Source organism: Hemitrygon akajei, chromosome 10, assembly GCF_048418815.1.
Source record: "Hemitrygon akajei chromosome 10, sHemAka1.3, whole genome shotgun sequence".
NCBI lineage: Eukaryota > Metazoa > Chordata > Chondrichthyes > Myliobatiformes > Dasyatidae > Hemitrygon > Hemitrygon akajei.
The window spans coordinates 12555940-12573306 of record NC_133133.1 but is presented as its reverse complement, the minus strand read 5'-3'; the positions used below and the strand labels follow the sequence as shown (position 1 = coordinate 12573306).

Genomic DNA, 17367 nt, shown 5'->3' with positions numbered 1-17367 from the left:
AGTTTATTTTGTTGAAATAATTAACTTTTTTCTTGCACCTTCCCTGATAGCTCACAAGCTGATGCTCCCCCTTCAGGTTTGAAAGGAGCAATATTCTAATTCGAATGGAATGCTAACTTAGGTTAATTAGCAAGTACATTTTCCAGCATAACTGAGGAAACAAAACATAAATCTTTCTCTGGGAAACCTGGATGGTGTTATTGTTATGTTATTAGGAAGAGCAAATGAATGATTGCTGATAATTAAGGCTAATTTGCATATACAAATTAGATCAACTACTGTGGGAGTATAATTGAGAGGCATTGCCACTGTTTGGCAATGTCATTCGCTGAAAGAATCTTTCTGTGTGTTGCTTAACTAAATGTGCAACCTCTCTTTTTCTGACTTAAGCCACAGCCACACAGGAGGGTTTGTGATGAGACTTGAATTACAGTGCTGAATTTTCCAGCACAATTTGAAGAATATGGGCAAAAAAAGACCTTTTGCCCTTACAGAGTCTAAGCACACCAACAAGTAGCATTTATACTTACTCTAGTGATTACAGCCTGGCATGGAAACACCAATGCCCTTGAACAAAAGATCCTACAAAAAGTAATGGATAAGGCCCTGTCCCTCATTGGTAAATCCCCTCCCACTATTGAACACATCTACACGAAACATTGTCACAGGAAAGCAGCATCCATTATCACAGACCCACAACACCCCAAGACATGTTTTTTACTCACTGCTGCCATCAGGATGAAGGTAGTGGAGCCTCAGGACCCTCACCAACAGATACAGGAACTGTTCGTACCCTTTAACCACCAGGCTCTTGAAACAAAGGGGAAAACTTCATTCAACTTCACTTGCCCTAACATGAAAAAGTTTCCACAACTAATGGACTCACTTTCAAGGACTCTTCATTTCATATTTTCAATGTTATTATTATACTCAGGATTACTTGAGTATGCCTATAAGAAAATGAATCTCAGAGTTGTATATGGTGACATACTTTGATAATAAATTTACTTTGAACTTTTGGTCTTTGAATTCCTTTCTTTAGTTTGTCTCCATGGCTCCAGCAACTATTGCACATTCGACCACTCACCTGCACATGAGGAGCAGTTTCCAGTTCCCCATACATATTATTGGGATAGACCATAAGGCATGTGAGCAGCATGAGGCTATTCGTCCCGCTCTGCCATTCCATCATGGCTGATTTACTATCCCTCTCAACCCTATTCTCCTGCCTTCTCCCCGTAACTTTTGATGCCCTTACTAATCAGGAACCCATCAAAACCCATTTTAAATATGCCCAGTGACTTGGCCTCTACAGCCGTCTGCAGCAATAAATTCCATAGATTCATCACCTTCTACCTAAAGAAATCCCTTCTCATCTCTGTTCTAAAGGGATGCCCTTTTATTCTGAGACTGAGCCCTCTGGTCGGAGACACTCTCACTATAGAAAACATCTATAGAAAACATCCACTCTATCTAGAACTTCTAATATTCTACAAAATTTTCAATGAGATCCTCTCAATCTTCTCAAACTAAATATGGGAAGAAACAACAGGAAGAATATTTAAACTCCACATAGACAGCACTGGACATTGCTGTCAAATCTGTTTCACATCAACAGTGAGGCAGCAACTGTGCTAACTGTTACATGGTTCACCCTCAATTTTATTGTACATTTAACCTGCTCACCTGCACTACGATCAATGACACGCATTTGAAGCATTTTCACATTACTGTTCACAGTAAGTCCCCGCAAACAGCGCTTACATACTTACTAACTGTTACACCACTGGCATTTCGGGCAGCAATGAAGATCCTCCATCTCTGGTGGTGTTCAGGGCTTCCTTCATCATGTCAATAGCTTCTTCTCAGTTTTTGCTACCGTCAGTCACACAAGTCCCAAATAGAGACTCGGGAGTATCGTAGCATTCAGATGTCAGATGCAGAATGATTCTTCACTGATTTTTCCAAAACAATTTTGTCTTAGTCTGGCATCTACCCTTTGACCTGTTTGACATGGTGACCCTACCAAGAGCTAAAGGATAAAGCCCTGACTCCAGCCAACATAGTTCTCTGGGTCTTTGAGGCATGCAAGCCTCCAAGCCCTATGACAAGATTATGATCCTTCTCGAGGCACAAACAGCATTGACAACAAGATTCTTCATGAAAATCTAAATGCAAAACAAACCATCAGATCCTGACAATTTGTAGCAAAAGCATACTGGAATTACTCAACAGGTCAAGTAGTACCTGTGGGGAGAGAAATATATAAGTAGATACTTAATTAATCCCAAAGGGAACTACAGTGCCACGGTAGCATTACAAGTGCACAGATACAAATATTAAAAAAGTAGAAACAATAAAATATAAATTACCACAAACAGTCTAACAGGAGGGGGGGGGGGGGGTCATCACTTCCTCGGTTATAGGTTGACTCATTATAGAGCCTAAGATTGACCTCATATAGTGCTCTTTGGAGCAGCACAATTGCTTAGTCTATTACTGAAAGTGCTCCTCTGTTCAGCCAAAGTGGCATGCAGAGGGTGAGAAACATTGTCCAGAATTGCCAGGATTTTTTGGAGGGTGCTTTGTTCTACCACAGCCCCCAGTGTGTCCAGTTTGACTCCTATAACAGAGCCAGCCTTTCTAATCAGTTTATTGAGCCTGTTGGCATCACCCGTGTTGATGGCATTGCCCCAGCACAGCACCGCATAAGAGATCGTACTGGTGACAACAGACTGGTAGAACACATGAATGAGAGACCTGCATTCTCCAAAGGACCTCAGTCTCCTCAGGAAGTAAAGGTGACTCTGACCCTTCTTGTACACAGTCTCTGTGTTGGTGCTCCACTCAAGTCTGTCATCCAGGTGCACCTCCAGGTACCTGTTGGTCCTCACCGCATCCATGTCCTCATCATTAATAGTAACAGGGAGCAAAGCAGGCTTAGTCTTCCTGAAGTCCATCACCATCTCCTTTGTCTTTGAGATCCATGATTTTCCATCACCAGAAATGTTCTTTTCTTTTCTCCACACCTTTGGAATATTTACAGCATTTTTGTCTATTTGTAAAATTCCATTGTATTTCTTTTTTTTCTCATGTAAATTCTGGAAAGAAAACAAATCTCAGGGTTGTATATGGTAAAATATATATACTTTGATCATTGACGTACATTGAATTTTGAACTTTCATGTTTTTACTCCGATTCTTGATGTTGCTGAGGAATAGGTATTGTCCCAAAGAACTTGATGATAAATTTCCACCTCTTCTTTTCAACACAATATCTTTGGATTTTTTTACATCCACAAGAGGCTGAGGGGAGAGTTGAGTAAAGTTTGTAAGACTATGAGAGGCGTAAACAGAACAGACACAAGAAAACCTGCAGATGCTGGAAATCCAAAGCAATGCACACAAAATGCTGGAGGAACTCAGCAGGTCAGGCAGCATCTATGGAAATGAATAAACAGTCAACATATCGGGCTGAGACCCTCCTTCAGGACTGACAAGGAAAGGGAAAGATGCCAAATTAAAAAGTGGCAGAGGAGGGGAAAGAGTCTAGCTGGAAGGTGATAAGTGAAGCCAGGTGGGTAGGAAGGGTAAAGTTCTGGAGAAGAAGGAACCTGATAGGAGAGGATGATGGACCGTAGGAGAAAGGGAAGAGGAGGGACCCCAGGGGGAAGTGATAGGCAGGTGAGTAGACAGCCAGTATCTTTCTTTCTGTGTCAACATGCATGCATTTAAGGTGAGAGGGGGAAAGTTCAAAGATGTGGGGGGCAAGTTTTTTCACAAAATATGCTGCGAGGGATGGTGTTGGTGGTAAATACAATAAAGATATACAATATAAGAAGCTCTTAGGCATGTAAATGTGAAGAAAGTGAAAGTAGATGGACATTGTGTAGGCAATATGGATTAGTTGAGTTGGTTGTCTAATTACTAGCTTATTTAGTTTGGCACAATGCCTTTTCCCGTGTGGTACCGTTCTATCTTCTATAGAACATCAGCTTAATCATTCACGGCAAAAAAAAAATTGGCTGCTACATCATCAAAGTACTGTAATTTAAATAAGTCAGGATGATGCCCTGAGTTAGTGTGAACTAGTACAAATTCTTTTCTTCCTTGTTATTTGGCCAATGGGAGTGTCACAAAACAAGCCAGTCCAAGCCCTAATGGGCTTCCGTATCTCCTCACATGAACTTGCTTTAAAACTTGAACATAGAACATACAATAGCCTAATGCATTACAGACCATTCAGCCTGTAGTTGACCCTTCAGTTGTACTGACCTTTTAAACTACTCTAAGATCAATCTAACCCTTCCCTCCATTTTTCATTCATCCATGTGCCCATCAGAGTCTCATATATGCCCTTAATGTATCTGTCTCTGCCACCATCTCTGGCAGGGCATCCCATGCACCACCACTCTCTGTAAAAAACATACCTCTAACATCGCCTCTCCAGTTTCCTCCAATCACCTTAAAATTATGCCCCCTCATATTAGCCATTACCATCCTGCGAAAAGACTTTGACTATCCACTAGATCTATGCCTCTTATCGTCTTGTGCACCTTTATTACGTCACTTCTCATCCTCCTCCAAATTAAGAGAAAAGCCCTATCATACTTGACCAACCCTCATAAGACATACCCTTTACTCAAGATAGAATTCTGGAAAATCTCATTTGCACCCTATGTAAAGCTTCTACATCACTCCTACAATGAGGCAACCAGAACTGAACACAATATTCCAAGTGTGGTCTAACTCCTTCTCTGGCAGGAGAACATACATGGGTTCCCTGGTGTAACAAGGCTGAGCTTTATAGGCTTCATCCTTCCTTACACATCACTTAAACATTGTTCTCAAATCTTCATCCAGAAAATGGGAGTGGATCTGGGAAAAAGAGCAGGAAAGATCGAGACCAACTGAAGGAAAGTGTGAAGCAACCTAGGTTGCTGCGACTCCCACCTCCTACACACAGATAATATTTTAGAACACTTCAGTTCCTAGGATACTCTTAATGTACGCTATGGTTAACCACCAAGCTACCCAGACAGCTCAGACAGACCATATTAAGAAAAAAAATGGTTTTATTGTAGGTTGTTATTATTCAACACACTGGTAATATAATTAAGCCCTCTTTGAGAGAAGCAGTCATACCAGTTCATACAATTATTATTTATACTGAGACATTACATTTAAAAAGAACAAAAAATACCAATAACAGTTTAATGTTTGTACATTTAGTATTAATGTTTCCAAATGAACACACAAGTGACAAAAATGCATTAACTGTGCAACACAGCTGAAACACAAAGCAAAACAGGCAGATAATATTTCATATTTAAGCCAAAGAAATCAACCTCCCACAGCTTTACAGAGATTAATCAATAGCTTAACATAATTACATTTTAGCTCTCTGTACAAAAAATTCATAACTTACCAAAAAATTATTATTTTTTTACAAGGATAGATAAGAGCATGCCTGTCAAATGAAGTCTACTTGTGATGTTGGGGTCGAATGTGTTTCTCTTAACCTTTACACTGGATGTGTTCCTCCCCTCCACCTACATCTGTGCACCACATCCCTCCTTTAATCAATGGTATGACGGCAGAAACTCAATGGATGTCTCCAACCAGTTTGCAATGGGATGCAAATGGTGAAGCAACTAATAGGCAGCAAAAGAGTTTCTGAGAGACATGGTGGTGCGGTGAGACTGAGAGAGAATTGGGTGCGTTGAGAGATGTCTTTGAACAAAAAAAAAACTCTTTTTGATCAGGCAGTGAACTTGTCAACTTTTGGCAGTAACAAATCAGTAGATGTGCGTATTTTTTTTCCAACAATGGAATTTTGATTAGTAAAATTTTTAAAAAAACTTGGAAAGTGAAGGGTGGTATTTACAATGTCTTGAGTAGGTGCTTGATGTGAAGTGACTGCACCCAACGCAGAAGAGGAATCATTTAAACATGGCATGAGCAATAGACTCAATAATTCACACTTGTCAAACAGAATCAAAATCTGACAAAACATGGCTTACTGTCAAAAATTATCTGCTTAGCCAATATTCTGCTTTATTTCTCTAATAAATAAGTTTCCAAATTGGAGCTTTATTATATAAAACATCTTTAGTCTGGTTTAAAAATGTAACAATAAGTCATGACTCAATGTACCTCAAGCATCAAAAGGAATGGAAACAGGTTTTATACCAATAAGATTGATTTGTGCCATATTTTGCTTTGTTTTAAATAACCACCTACAATGGAGGAATAGCAATAATGACTATTGCCCTTGACTCTGTTACAAAATGAGATAAAATCTCCGAAGAACTTGCACACATTTGGCTAGAAAATTCTACCTTCCATGGGACAAAATTTTACAAACACGCTTTAGAAGGTGTTTCTTTATCCTGTTTGTTGTGAACTCAAGAATTCTCATCATTAATGCCAGTGAATATCTGAGGTGTGGTGGAAATCTCACAGAGACTTCCTTGGAGATCTTGGTAGCTCACTGTCCGTTGCTCTGAGCCAGGCCAGTTTGTAACACCCTCAGTATTCAGGCTGTAATTACTCTTAAATCAGGTTTCAAGAGCAGGGTATCTTGTCCCTATACCTATTATGTGAGTCCTGGAAACAGGCACTGTGCTCTGAATTGCTTAAAGAGATTTCTAGGAGATCCAATAGAACGTTTCAAGAATAATCTTCCTTTAAAAAATTGCAAGACACTTCCCCTTGCTTCTGACCAATCAAAATGAAGACACAAAGAACCTCAAGACCATTCAGTAGAAATAGTGCACCACCACCTGCCAGCCTCAGCAAGTCTAATAAGTCCCACTTTGAGGCAGAATTGGTGTGTACCTCACCTCTGATCCCAGTCGTTCAGAAGCAAGTCATCCTTGAACATGAAGGGTTGTCTAAGAAGAAAATAATTTGTTTACTACCAAAGATAGGCTTGGCCTTTCATTGGAAAAGCTCTTTCAAACTGTTCTGCAGATAAAGGTGAAAAATCAGATTGCCTTTTGTTTATTGGAAAAAATACCCAATTGGTTCCTTACTGAAATGTTTTTTCCCTTTGAGTTTTTATTAAAAATCTAAAGTGTCAATACGCTGTCCTTTTTCATTTTTTTTCTCCTCTGGAATCTATCCAAAAGATCAGCCATTTTGTGTTTACCCTTTAAACTATATGACTATCAACTGTAAGTCACTGCGGGTTGATCACAATTTTAGGCACCTGTTGCTTTTCATGTTCCCTTTGCCAAATTTATACGATATAGTTACTCAAACTTATGGTACTTTGAAAAACTAAGATGCTACTTTTAGTATAAATAAATTCACACTATTTCAATCAGTCTTTTGGAAGATTATTTTTGAACTCTAATTTGTGCCTGTGGGTTTTTTACAACTCAATACCAATCTACAACAAAAGGTGACTCAACTGGCTGTGATCAAGATAAATCAGACCCTTTGAAGTCACATTCACAATATAGAATGCCACCTGCAATTTTTCTCCAACCAAAATGTCTAATCATATCTTCCAAATATTATGACATATTGTAATAATGTCAAGTATCTTTAATCTTGCTCTCATTTCTTGGAAACAGGAATGATTAAGCATCTCATCAGTAAAAGAAACCAAGTGTAGTCTTTCTTTTCAGTTGGGTATCCAGGGAGTTTTAACAATAGGTTACGTTCATCCTTCACCAATTCATGAACCACCAATGGCTCAATTGTCATCTGCTTATACTTTTGTTCACAACCCTTGCATTGCCTGTCACCAAGTTAATCCCTCCCAACCCTGTGGTGGTCCTGCATTCATTTATTCCCACCTCTTGCATTTCCCTCAAGTGTAACCACTCCAGTAATGGCAATAGTGCCTTCGATGGCTTGACTCTGCCCCAGAGATTGACCTCGCCATTGATTCTTCTGTCCTTCGCTGAGCCTTCCCTTGAAACCCAGACCAGATTAATGATCACAAACTCTAATAACTCCTTCTGTGGTTTGGTGTCAGTTTGTATCTGCTGTGGAGTGCCTTGGGTGATTTACTTCAGGAAAAGCGCTATATAAATGCAAATTGCTTTGATTACTCTGCTGCGCAACAATTCCTGAATGACTATCTTGGGTGATGAACTGATCCACAATTAGCTCTCTAGGGAATTTCTTTTTGTCGGGAGTTTGAAGGCAGAATTATTCTCCCTAAGCAATGTTGACATATGAAAATTCATATTTAATATTGTATCCACATATGATAAACATGGAATTAAAATCTATGAATTTACTTCTGTGCATATATTTTGTAGGATTGATTACGGTGGCGATTTTATATAAGGTTCCAGTGAGGTTAAATACCTTGTATCTATATAATGTTATTAACATAGGAGAATATCCCCAGTGAAATCATTGTTCTGGACCAGATCCAAACATCATTTGATGGGACATTAAGAGCAAGAACAAGCTTCTTATCAAGGCAGTAAGTTTTAAGGAGGGTTTTGAAAGTCAAAATGGATTATGAAATATTGTGGTAGGGAGTGCGGCAGGTCAATGTTACTGAATATTTTGTCCCCAGATGAATGTAGAACGCAAATACAGGTAGAAATATTTATTTATTCAGTCGCTCATGAGATAAGGGAGTTACAAGGAAGGTCAGCATTTACTGCCCATTTTTATTACCCTTGGGAAGATGGGAATGAGCTTCCTCCTGAACTGCTGCCCGCTCTTTATTAAGAGTGATTTACAGTGTTTTTGGGGTGAACGTGAGAGGTGGCATTACAGTGATAAGGAAAATCAAACCACCAGACTGCGAAGTAAGCAGTGTTGGTGTCAGATTAGATATGGTATTTGGGGCGGGGATCAGTATCTGAAAGGACACTCAATTTCTCCACTAGCTCATTGCTGAAGGCAGGAATGGAGGAATTTTGGGCTTAGGTTTAGTTCTTCTGCTAACAATGGACAGGACCTGCGTCCATGTCTATATCTCCTGCAAAGTTCAAAGACTGTGCAAGTATTGGTGGCCTAAAGAAGCAATGGGTCTTCATTCAGGTTCTGACTGCATATGGACCTCTCAATGAAGTTACCCACTTCTCACTCTTTGCTCATAGATCTATGAGTTACTTCAGAGAGCAACTCCGATGGATAGGCTATGTCTAATTCATGTCTTCCCAAACAGATCCTTACTCTCACTGGAGGGAAGGTCAGTGAACCGCTGGTGGGCAAAGAAAACATTTCAAAGGTAACATCAAAATCAGCTTGAAGAAGTTCAACATTACATCTAAAATCTGGGAAGGCATTGCATTCAACAGATTCACCTGAAGGAAAATTGCTCAAGAGGGAGCTGTGCTACGTGAGAGTGACCTCCACTCTGCCACAGAGAACATGCGGCAACTGTGAAAGGAGAGACTGAACCACCAAAAGACTCAACCACTAACCACAACCACCACTTACTCGTGCCCACACCGCACCAGAATATGTGGATCCTGGATCAGCCTCCACAGCCATCTGAGGACCCACCAGTGACATTTCCTTTGGAGAATATACTCAAGTTATCATACTAGTGTGCTTCAGATAACTTACTCGCAAAGCAGCAGGGTATCTTCATGATCCAGAAATGCTACTTAACTGCTTTGGCAGTAAATTTGAAATACACTGTGTGATGAATTTGAAAGGAAGTTTGTTAGAAGATGTACTAAAGGGAAGCAAACAGATCTTGAAGATAAACAATTTGTGGGCACAACCGATGTCAATGTCTATATCTCCCATTGTGTTCATTGGACAAAGGGTTAAAGAGATGTACGTAGCACTGCAAACGCTGATGGCGTGGTCACATTGTGGCTGGACTTTCAAATAGGATTGAAGGACCTAATGGCATGAGTTTGAATCCCACTGTGGCAGATTCAACAAGTGACCAGGGAGCGTTGGAATGGGATGATGGCCTTTATTGCAAAGCAGATGGATTATAAAATAATCTTGCTTTAGCAGTCCAGGACCCTGATGAAACAACCACTGCAGAACAGTATACTATTTCATCCTCCTTAAGCAGGCTGGGATACATCTGTATTTGAAGCAGATCAGACAAGATTCACAAGGTTAGTTCCAGGTCATAGGTTGATTCCTGAATTCACTCGGCTGTCTTCAATGGAGTGACTGAGCTTGGCTGAAGTAGATTGGCCAGGAAGAAGGTTGATCTCGTGGAAATATAATATTCGGGGGGGGGGGGGGGAGTGTGCAGCTGAGAGAATGATTCTCCTTCCTTGTGTAACTAGAACTAGGGTGCATGGTTTCTACATTTAACATGGAGAAGAGGGAGATTTTTTCCCTTTGAGGGTTGAGACTCTTCCGGATGCTCCAGCCTAGGGCACCATGGAGGTAGAGTCACTGAGCATGCCAAAAGTCAAGGAGGACCAACAATGAGACCGAAGGGGAGATGAGGACAAGAGGAGCAGGCAGGAATATGGAACTTTGGCCAAGATCAGGCCAACCCGATCTTATTGGATGGTGGAGCAGGGATTGAATTTTAATATTCAGCAAGAGGATTTAAATTAATTTAATGATATAAAAATGTAATTTTTAAAAAATTCCATTATCAGAAGTGGTAGTTATCAGTACTTGCACTGTAATATTTGTATCTTAATGGATAACACATTAAAATAAAGGCCCATCTGGTTCAGTAATGTCCTTTAATGAAGCAAATCTCCACATTTACCTTAATATGGACCAGATGTGACTTCAAACCCACAGTTGCCTCTTAAGTGAAAGGGTTCACTCTGCCATCTGAGTGGCTGTTGTTCCTGTCTCTTGAAATTATATCATAAAATGCTATTTCTAAAGCTTACCACTCTGTCCAGATGGCTATACAAATTGGTGCGGCCTCTTTTACACTGGCATTTTTGGGAAGATGTCCTTGGACTGCAGAGTAAGATATTGCAGCCAGAAGGTGTAGCTAAACACAGTGGCTTGCTAGTCAAAGATGGGCTGCTTATTTAACTATTATTCAGACTATGGGTGTCACTGGAAAAGGACAGCATTAATTACCTATCTTTATTTGATTTTGATGAAGAAGGAATGCAATTCTTTCTGGAGTAGGTGCTCCCTGGGTACCTCAGAGTGGAGAGTTTCAGAATTCAAGCCCAGTGACATTGCAGGAATGGTGGAACATTCCCAGACCAGGACCGTGCATGAGCTGGAGGCGAAGCAGTTGCTGTACTCTTGCTGTTTTGCGCTCCATGGTGGGAAAGGCTGAGGGTTTGGGGAGTATCAGTCACAGCTCGATAGGGTCATCCAGAGAGCTTTTGGTACATTGGCCTTCATAAAATCTAAATACTGAATATAGAAGCTGGGATGTTATGTTGAAGTTGTACAAGATGATGATGAGGCTTAATTTGGAATATTGTGTGCAGTTCTAGTCACCCTCTTACAAGAAGGATATTTATAAGATTAAAAGGGTATAGAGAAAATTTATGAAGATGTTGTTGGGACTTGAGGACGAGAGTTATTGGAAAAGGTTTAATAGGACTTTAATCACTGAAGTGTAGAAGAATGAGGGGAGATTTGACAGAGATAGATAAAGTTATGAGGTGTATACATAGGATAAATGCAAGAAAGCTTTTCCACTGAGGTTGGCTGAGACTAGAGTTCATGGGTTAAAGGAGCAAGATGAAATATTTAAGGGAACATGAGCAGGGACCTATTCCACTCAGAGGCTGGTGTGAGTGTGGAATGAGCTGTCAGCTGAAATGGTGCATGTGATTTCGATTTCAATATTTTAGAGAAGTTTGGATAAGTACAAGGATGGAAGGTGTACGGAGGGCTATGGTCCGGGTGAATGTTGATGGGACTAGGCAGAATAATAGTTTGGCACACACTAGATGGGCCAAAGGGCCTGTTTCTGTACTGTAGTGCTTTATGACTACACCAAAATAAACCCACTAACCCTTGAGTGGTTGTTGTACATGATGGAGTGTGCACGAGGGGTGAGGCGGGGAATGGCAGTGAGGATTCAGTTGGATGCCCTGCTAAATTCATCCCCTTCACCTTTGTGGTTGATTATGAGGTGACCACAAATTCTGTGGATTCCTTCATTGCCGTTGGATAACAGATAGTCTGCAAGTAAGGCTTTATCCTTTGCAGTTGGTACAAGGCGATATGGTTCTGCAGATATGTTGTCAAACAGAATGTGATGGTGGAATTGGCAGTATTCTCTTTTTAATAATGGCAATTTATTTTTGGGCCCTTATTGTACAAGGTCAATCACCAAAATCCTCACTGTCTGTTCCTTTATCTAACCCCCACAACAACCTCCTATTCAGACAGAAACAATACTGATGTGTATTCAGTTCCCACCGTTATTAGATAAGAGGGTATATGAAGTGGTGCGTAGAACACCTTACATCATTGAGCTTTGCATCATACATATGACTTCCTTTTGTTCTAAAATGCCTTTGCTGGCTCTTGGAAAGACCGATCCAATTCGTCCCTTTTTCCCTGTAACCCTGCAAGTTTTTTTTCTTTTTTAGGTATACGTCCTCCTCACTTAAAACTCTACCATAAAGTTGATGGAGCAAAAGTCTGCTGTAAGTATCTGGGAGAAGCCAAAGCCTTTCACTGTGACCCATTCGATATACTTAGGCAATAGGTATACTCAGTTCTTTTATGCCTTTTGGTACTGCACACCCACAGGCCACTTCCTAGTAATAATAAAAATCAAATTAATTCACCTTGTTCAGGTGCAAGCTTTGGAAGTAAAAGGTGATGGCTGATTGGACAGTGAGTGGAAATTCCAAGGAAATCTGCAGGCAGAGCACAGCAATGTTTCAAAATACCAACCAAGCCCAGGGAATGAAAGGTTTTCAAGTCTGTGACTTACCCATGTGTGCAGACACCCCAATGTTGTGTTTCTGTGCCCATGAACTATCTGTCTCCTGTTGTATTTGGCTGTGCTTTCAAAAGTTAATAAGGCACAGACAGCTTTGTCTATCCTAATCTTTTCCATCTTTGCGTTTGTCAGGTATGTATCCTATTAAAATACCTAGCATGAATCCTTCTCTACTACCTCACTGCATTGCATTTACCTTTTGAAGCTCAACCAATATTGATAAAGAATGGACACTGAATTCATGATAATTGTACCTTTTACCAGAGACAGGCTTAGGAATGCTTTAAGGACAACAAAATGGCACTTAATTCATAAGAAATTATATTGCATGTCATGTTTCCACCAATAACCACCTATAATCATTTCCACCTGGCTACATATAAACTCAGTTGAGATAGTCATCAAGTGAACAGGATCCCTTGTGCTGCTTGCTTCAGTTAAGTTGAGATGTATTGTGATATAATTTGATATTGAGAATCCTTAGTAGATTTGATGTAGTCTGTAGATGTCACAGATCTTGATCCTGGACAGATGCCGTGAGGTATCTGCATATGAGCACTCCTTTCAGAAATTCTGCCCTCAGCTGGTAATGGGGAGATGACAATTCATGTATCTGACAAAGGTTAACACCATGTCCCACTATGATGAAACAGTGAGAAATTTCACTGGAGCATGTTAAGTACTTGTGCAACAAACTTCAGGCCTTTGTTCCTTTTTAATCCATTTGTCCATCTTAGAGAAAACATAGTTCTTCAAGCCATTTGTTCTCAAAATGTTCAAAGATGAAATCATCACAGTTGGAGGCAGTTTTCTGTTCTGTAATTTGGTGTGGGGTAAGATGTTGCATAAAGTAATTTTAAAAAATCAGAAGAATATGAAAGAGAGGAGCTAAGATCTTCAGTTACAGAAAATAGAAGCCAAATATCTCTGATGATATTGTCATGGCAGTTGGAAGGGTTAAAACCACCTTCAAAAATATACACAGCCCAGGTTTCAGGCTCTTCCTTATAAATGACAAGGGCTGGAGTGTGGGATTTTTCCTTCACACATCACCTAGGTGTTAGGAATTCTTTCTTAATAAATATTCTCAAAAAAAAGTGCTTGTGATCACCAATCTCTAAGGCATACCTGACAACATGGAAGATGGTGAATTCCCACTTTGCAGAAAGCAAGTAGAGAGGACTTTAGTTCAATGAGCGTTTTTCCATTTCTACTTGAGTGTGTTTTCCTTTAAAAAGGGTATAAAATAAAGAGTCTGATGACTTGCCTGTGTGAGGGTCAGATGCTGTTCTAACCTTGGGCTCAGTCTGCACCTCATTATTCTGTAATGGTCCATCATGTTCCTCGCTTGGTCTGAGTTACAAGAAAGTGTAACAATGAATTCTTTGGGTGTAATTCTTGTTGGGAGTTTCCATAAGTAACTCAGCCAAGTTGTTTCCTTCATATTTTCTCAGATGCTTTTTGACTTCCCGTTTCTAAACTGATTTTGCCTTGTCTTGGCCTTCAGGCTGTGTACAATGTGGTAAAAAGCCCGCTGTCATCTCAAGGACAAGCAAAGTCGAAGAACTCAGATGAAAGCATGAAAAATGTATTGGTGTTGGTGTTTCACTCCACCGCTCCTCTCTCCCATCTGGACTTCCTCCTCCCCCAACATACTGGCTTCAGGTTATCCGGTGGCTGCAGATGGGGGGATTGGGGTGGGGGGGGGGCAGGCATAATTTGATCGAGTAACATCGCGTGAGTCTGAAGCGCAGCAGGAGGGGTGTTGCTGGAGGCTCGATCTGGAACCTGGAACTGGCAGTGAGATCTGCCAGTCATGGTCCTGGCAGAGGTAGAGATGGAAAATGCAAACCGAATGGAAAAATAGAGAAGAGCAGCATGCAGCACAGTCACTACAATAGATGGGCTTCGACCCTCAACCAATGGAGTCCCTGCCGGGTATAGCGAACCAGGGAAGTCATAGTGCTATGCTGCGTTAATGGTCCCATCAGTGTGTCCAGCTCATGAAAGAATTCTGCAGTGAAGAAAAGAGAGAGCAGGAAAAATTAGACTTCACAATGTGTTTTAGCAAAATAGCTTGAAAACAACAAGATGCTGTTAAGTAGCATTATTGCAATATTATTTTAAACATTGTCATGTTGTTATATCCCACCTTCATTGCCTCATAAAATACTCTATTTTAAGATCCTAATACAGGCTATTTGCATCCCGTTGACTCTCTTTGATGGCGCACTTTATTGCTAATTTGCAATTTATCTGCATCTAATGAAATACATTTGGTTGATATTATCCCTTGTTAATTCTCAAAGCAAAAAAAACATGAAGTGGATATTTTTCCATCTTAACTACAGTGCAAGCAACATCACTCAGCTGTAATATGCCTTGATGTAAAACCTCTTAACCTTAAACTTTTAATTAAATATCACAAACAAGCGTTGAAGTGCTTTACATGATTGGGCATAATTTGGTGGGAATTTTTTTATTGCGATTTAATATCCATTTCACTAGCTGGCCTGGGACTCCAGCATGCCCAGAAAGAGGATTTATTTGACTTTTTGTAAGCACATGTGACTGGGAAGGTTATCCGGCACATAGCCAGTTCTAAACAAACATAAGATCATAAGGCATAAGAACAGAATTAGGCCATTCAACACAGGGGAAGGGGAGGCATTTATACAGTATTGTGCAAAAGTCTGAAAGTCAGGTGTGCGCACACACACACACACACACACACACACACACACACACACACACACACACACACACACACACACACACACACACACACACACACACACACACACACACACACATACTCTTCATGACATATGTGAGTGATGATAAACCTAATTCTGATATGGGTCTCTGTTGTGGACTGAGAGAGTGAAGGGGCAGGGAGAGGGGAAATCATGGTTTGGAAAAGGGGAAGTGAGAAGGGAGGGAGTGGGAGACATTCTGTAATGGTCAATAAATCAATTGTTTGGAATCAAATTACCTTGCCTGGTACCTCAGGGCAGGTTGTGTCTGCACCCGCACCTCCTCTGTCCCTGGCACTTCTTCTCACCCACCTGTCCTTCACCCCTCCCACAGCGCTCCACCCTCATTATTCCCAACATCCTTAGCTCCTGTCAGATTCACAAATTCGCTCTCCACTCCATGTTGACAAATACAGCACTGTACAAAAGTCTTAGGCACCCTAGCTGTATATATGTACCAAGGACTTTTGAAATCGAGTGTAAGGTGCATAGAATGCTGAAGGAACTCAGCAGGTCAGAAAGCATTTCAGGCCGACAATTCAGACTGAGACCCTTCATTAGGCCTCTCTCTTTATTCTTTTCCACACTTGCCAGACCTGCTGAGTTCCTCCAGCATTGTGTGTGTGTGTGTGTGTGTGTGTGTGTGTGTGTGTGTGTGTGTGTGTGTGTGTGTGTGTGTGTGTGTGTGTGTGTGTGTGTGTGTGTGTGTGTGTGTGTGTGTGTGTGTGTGTGTGTGTGTGTGTGTGTGTGTGTGTGTGTGTGTGTTATCGGGGGGAATTATATTAGTTTTTGATAAGACTACTAAGACCATGCCCATGAGATACAGGAGCAAAGTTAGGCCATTCCATACATTGAGTCAGGTCCACTGTTTGATCAAGGTTGATTTATTATGCCCCTTATCCTTTTTCTCCTACCTGTGCCCCCTAGACTTTTAAGAACCTATACCCCAAGAAAGATAGCTGGTGGCATTTTTCCTTGTTTTACAATATTGGATTTGGAAGGGTTGTTTCGTTGGTGCTGGAAATTTATCACAGCTCTCCCGCTGACACTTGTTCTGGTGATGAGGCAGTTCTGGCTGGCAGTTCCAGTGGTGAGAGTCATTCCTGACATGCATGACATTCTGTGCTGTCAGTGTGGAGTCTGAACCTTCTCCATGTCATCAGGAAGCTCCATTTTCCTCCTACATCCCAAATATGTGATAATTGACCAGTATAAATTGCATCGGGTGTGAAACTGAGGGGTTTTTTTTGGGGGGGGGATGCAGGTAAAGTAAATTGGGATTAGCACAGTTCCACTCTGCACATGTTGAGTGAATCTATGAAGCCAATGGAATTTAATTTCAGACACACAATACAATGTGCTGACACTTGTATAGAACCTAGAACACAGAACACCACAGCACAGTACAGGCCCTTCAACCCACAATGTTGTGCCGAACTTTTAACCTTCTCTGAGATCAATCTAACCCTTCCCCCTCACATAGCCCTTCATTTCTATTCCATCCATGTGTGTCTCTCTCTTAAATATCCCTAATGTATCTGCCTCAACCACCAGCCCAGGCAGCAAGCTCCAGACACCCACCACTCTCTTGTGTAGAAAACCTATCTCTGACATCCCCCTTACACTTTCTTCCAACCACCTTAATGTTATGCCCGCCCATATTCGCCATTTCAACCCTGTGAAAAAGGTGCTGTCCATCCACTTGATCTATGCCTCTCATCACCCTCCAGCACTTTAGACCATAAGGACCATAAGATATTGGAG

General features: G+C 40.9%; 1 protein-coding gene across 5 annotated transcripts in view; it reads right to left on the bottom strand.

The window, feature by feature from the left end:
- Positions 1-5057: 5057 nt before the first annotated feature.
- aff2 (AF4/FMR2 family, member 2) overlaps positions 5058-17367 on the bottom strand; it is a 685599-nt gene continuing 673289 nt past the window's right edge. For all 5 annotated transcript variants that reach the window (XM_073057781.1, XM_073057783.1, XM_073057782.1 and 2 more), the window contains one exon: positions 5058-14861. In XM_073057781.1, coding sequence (XP_072913882.1) covers positions 14740-14861 — 122 coding nt within the window. In that variant the 3' untranslated portion in view covers positions 5058-14739. The remainder of the gene's footprint in view (positions 14862-17367) is intronic.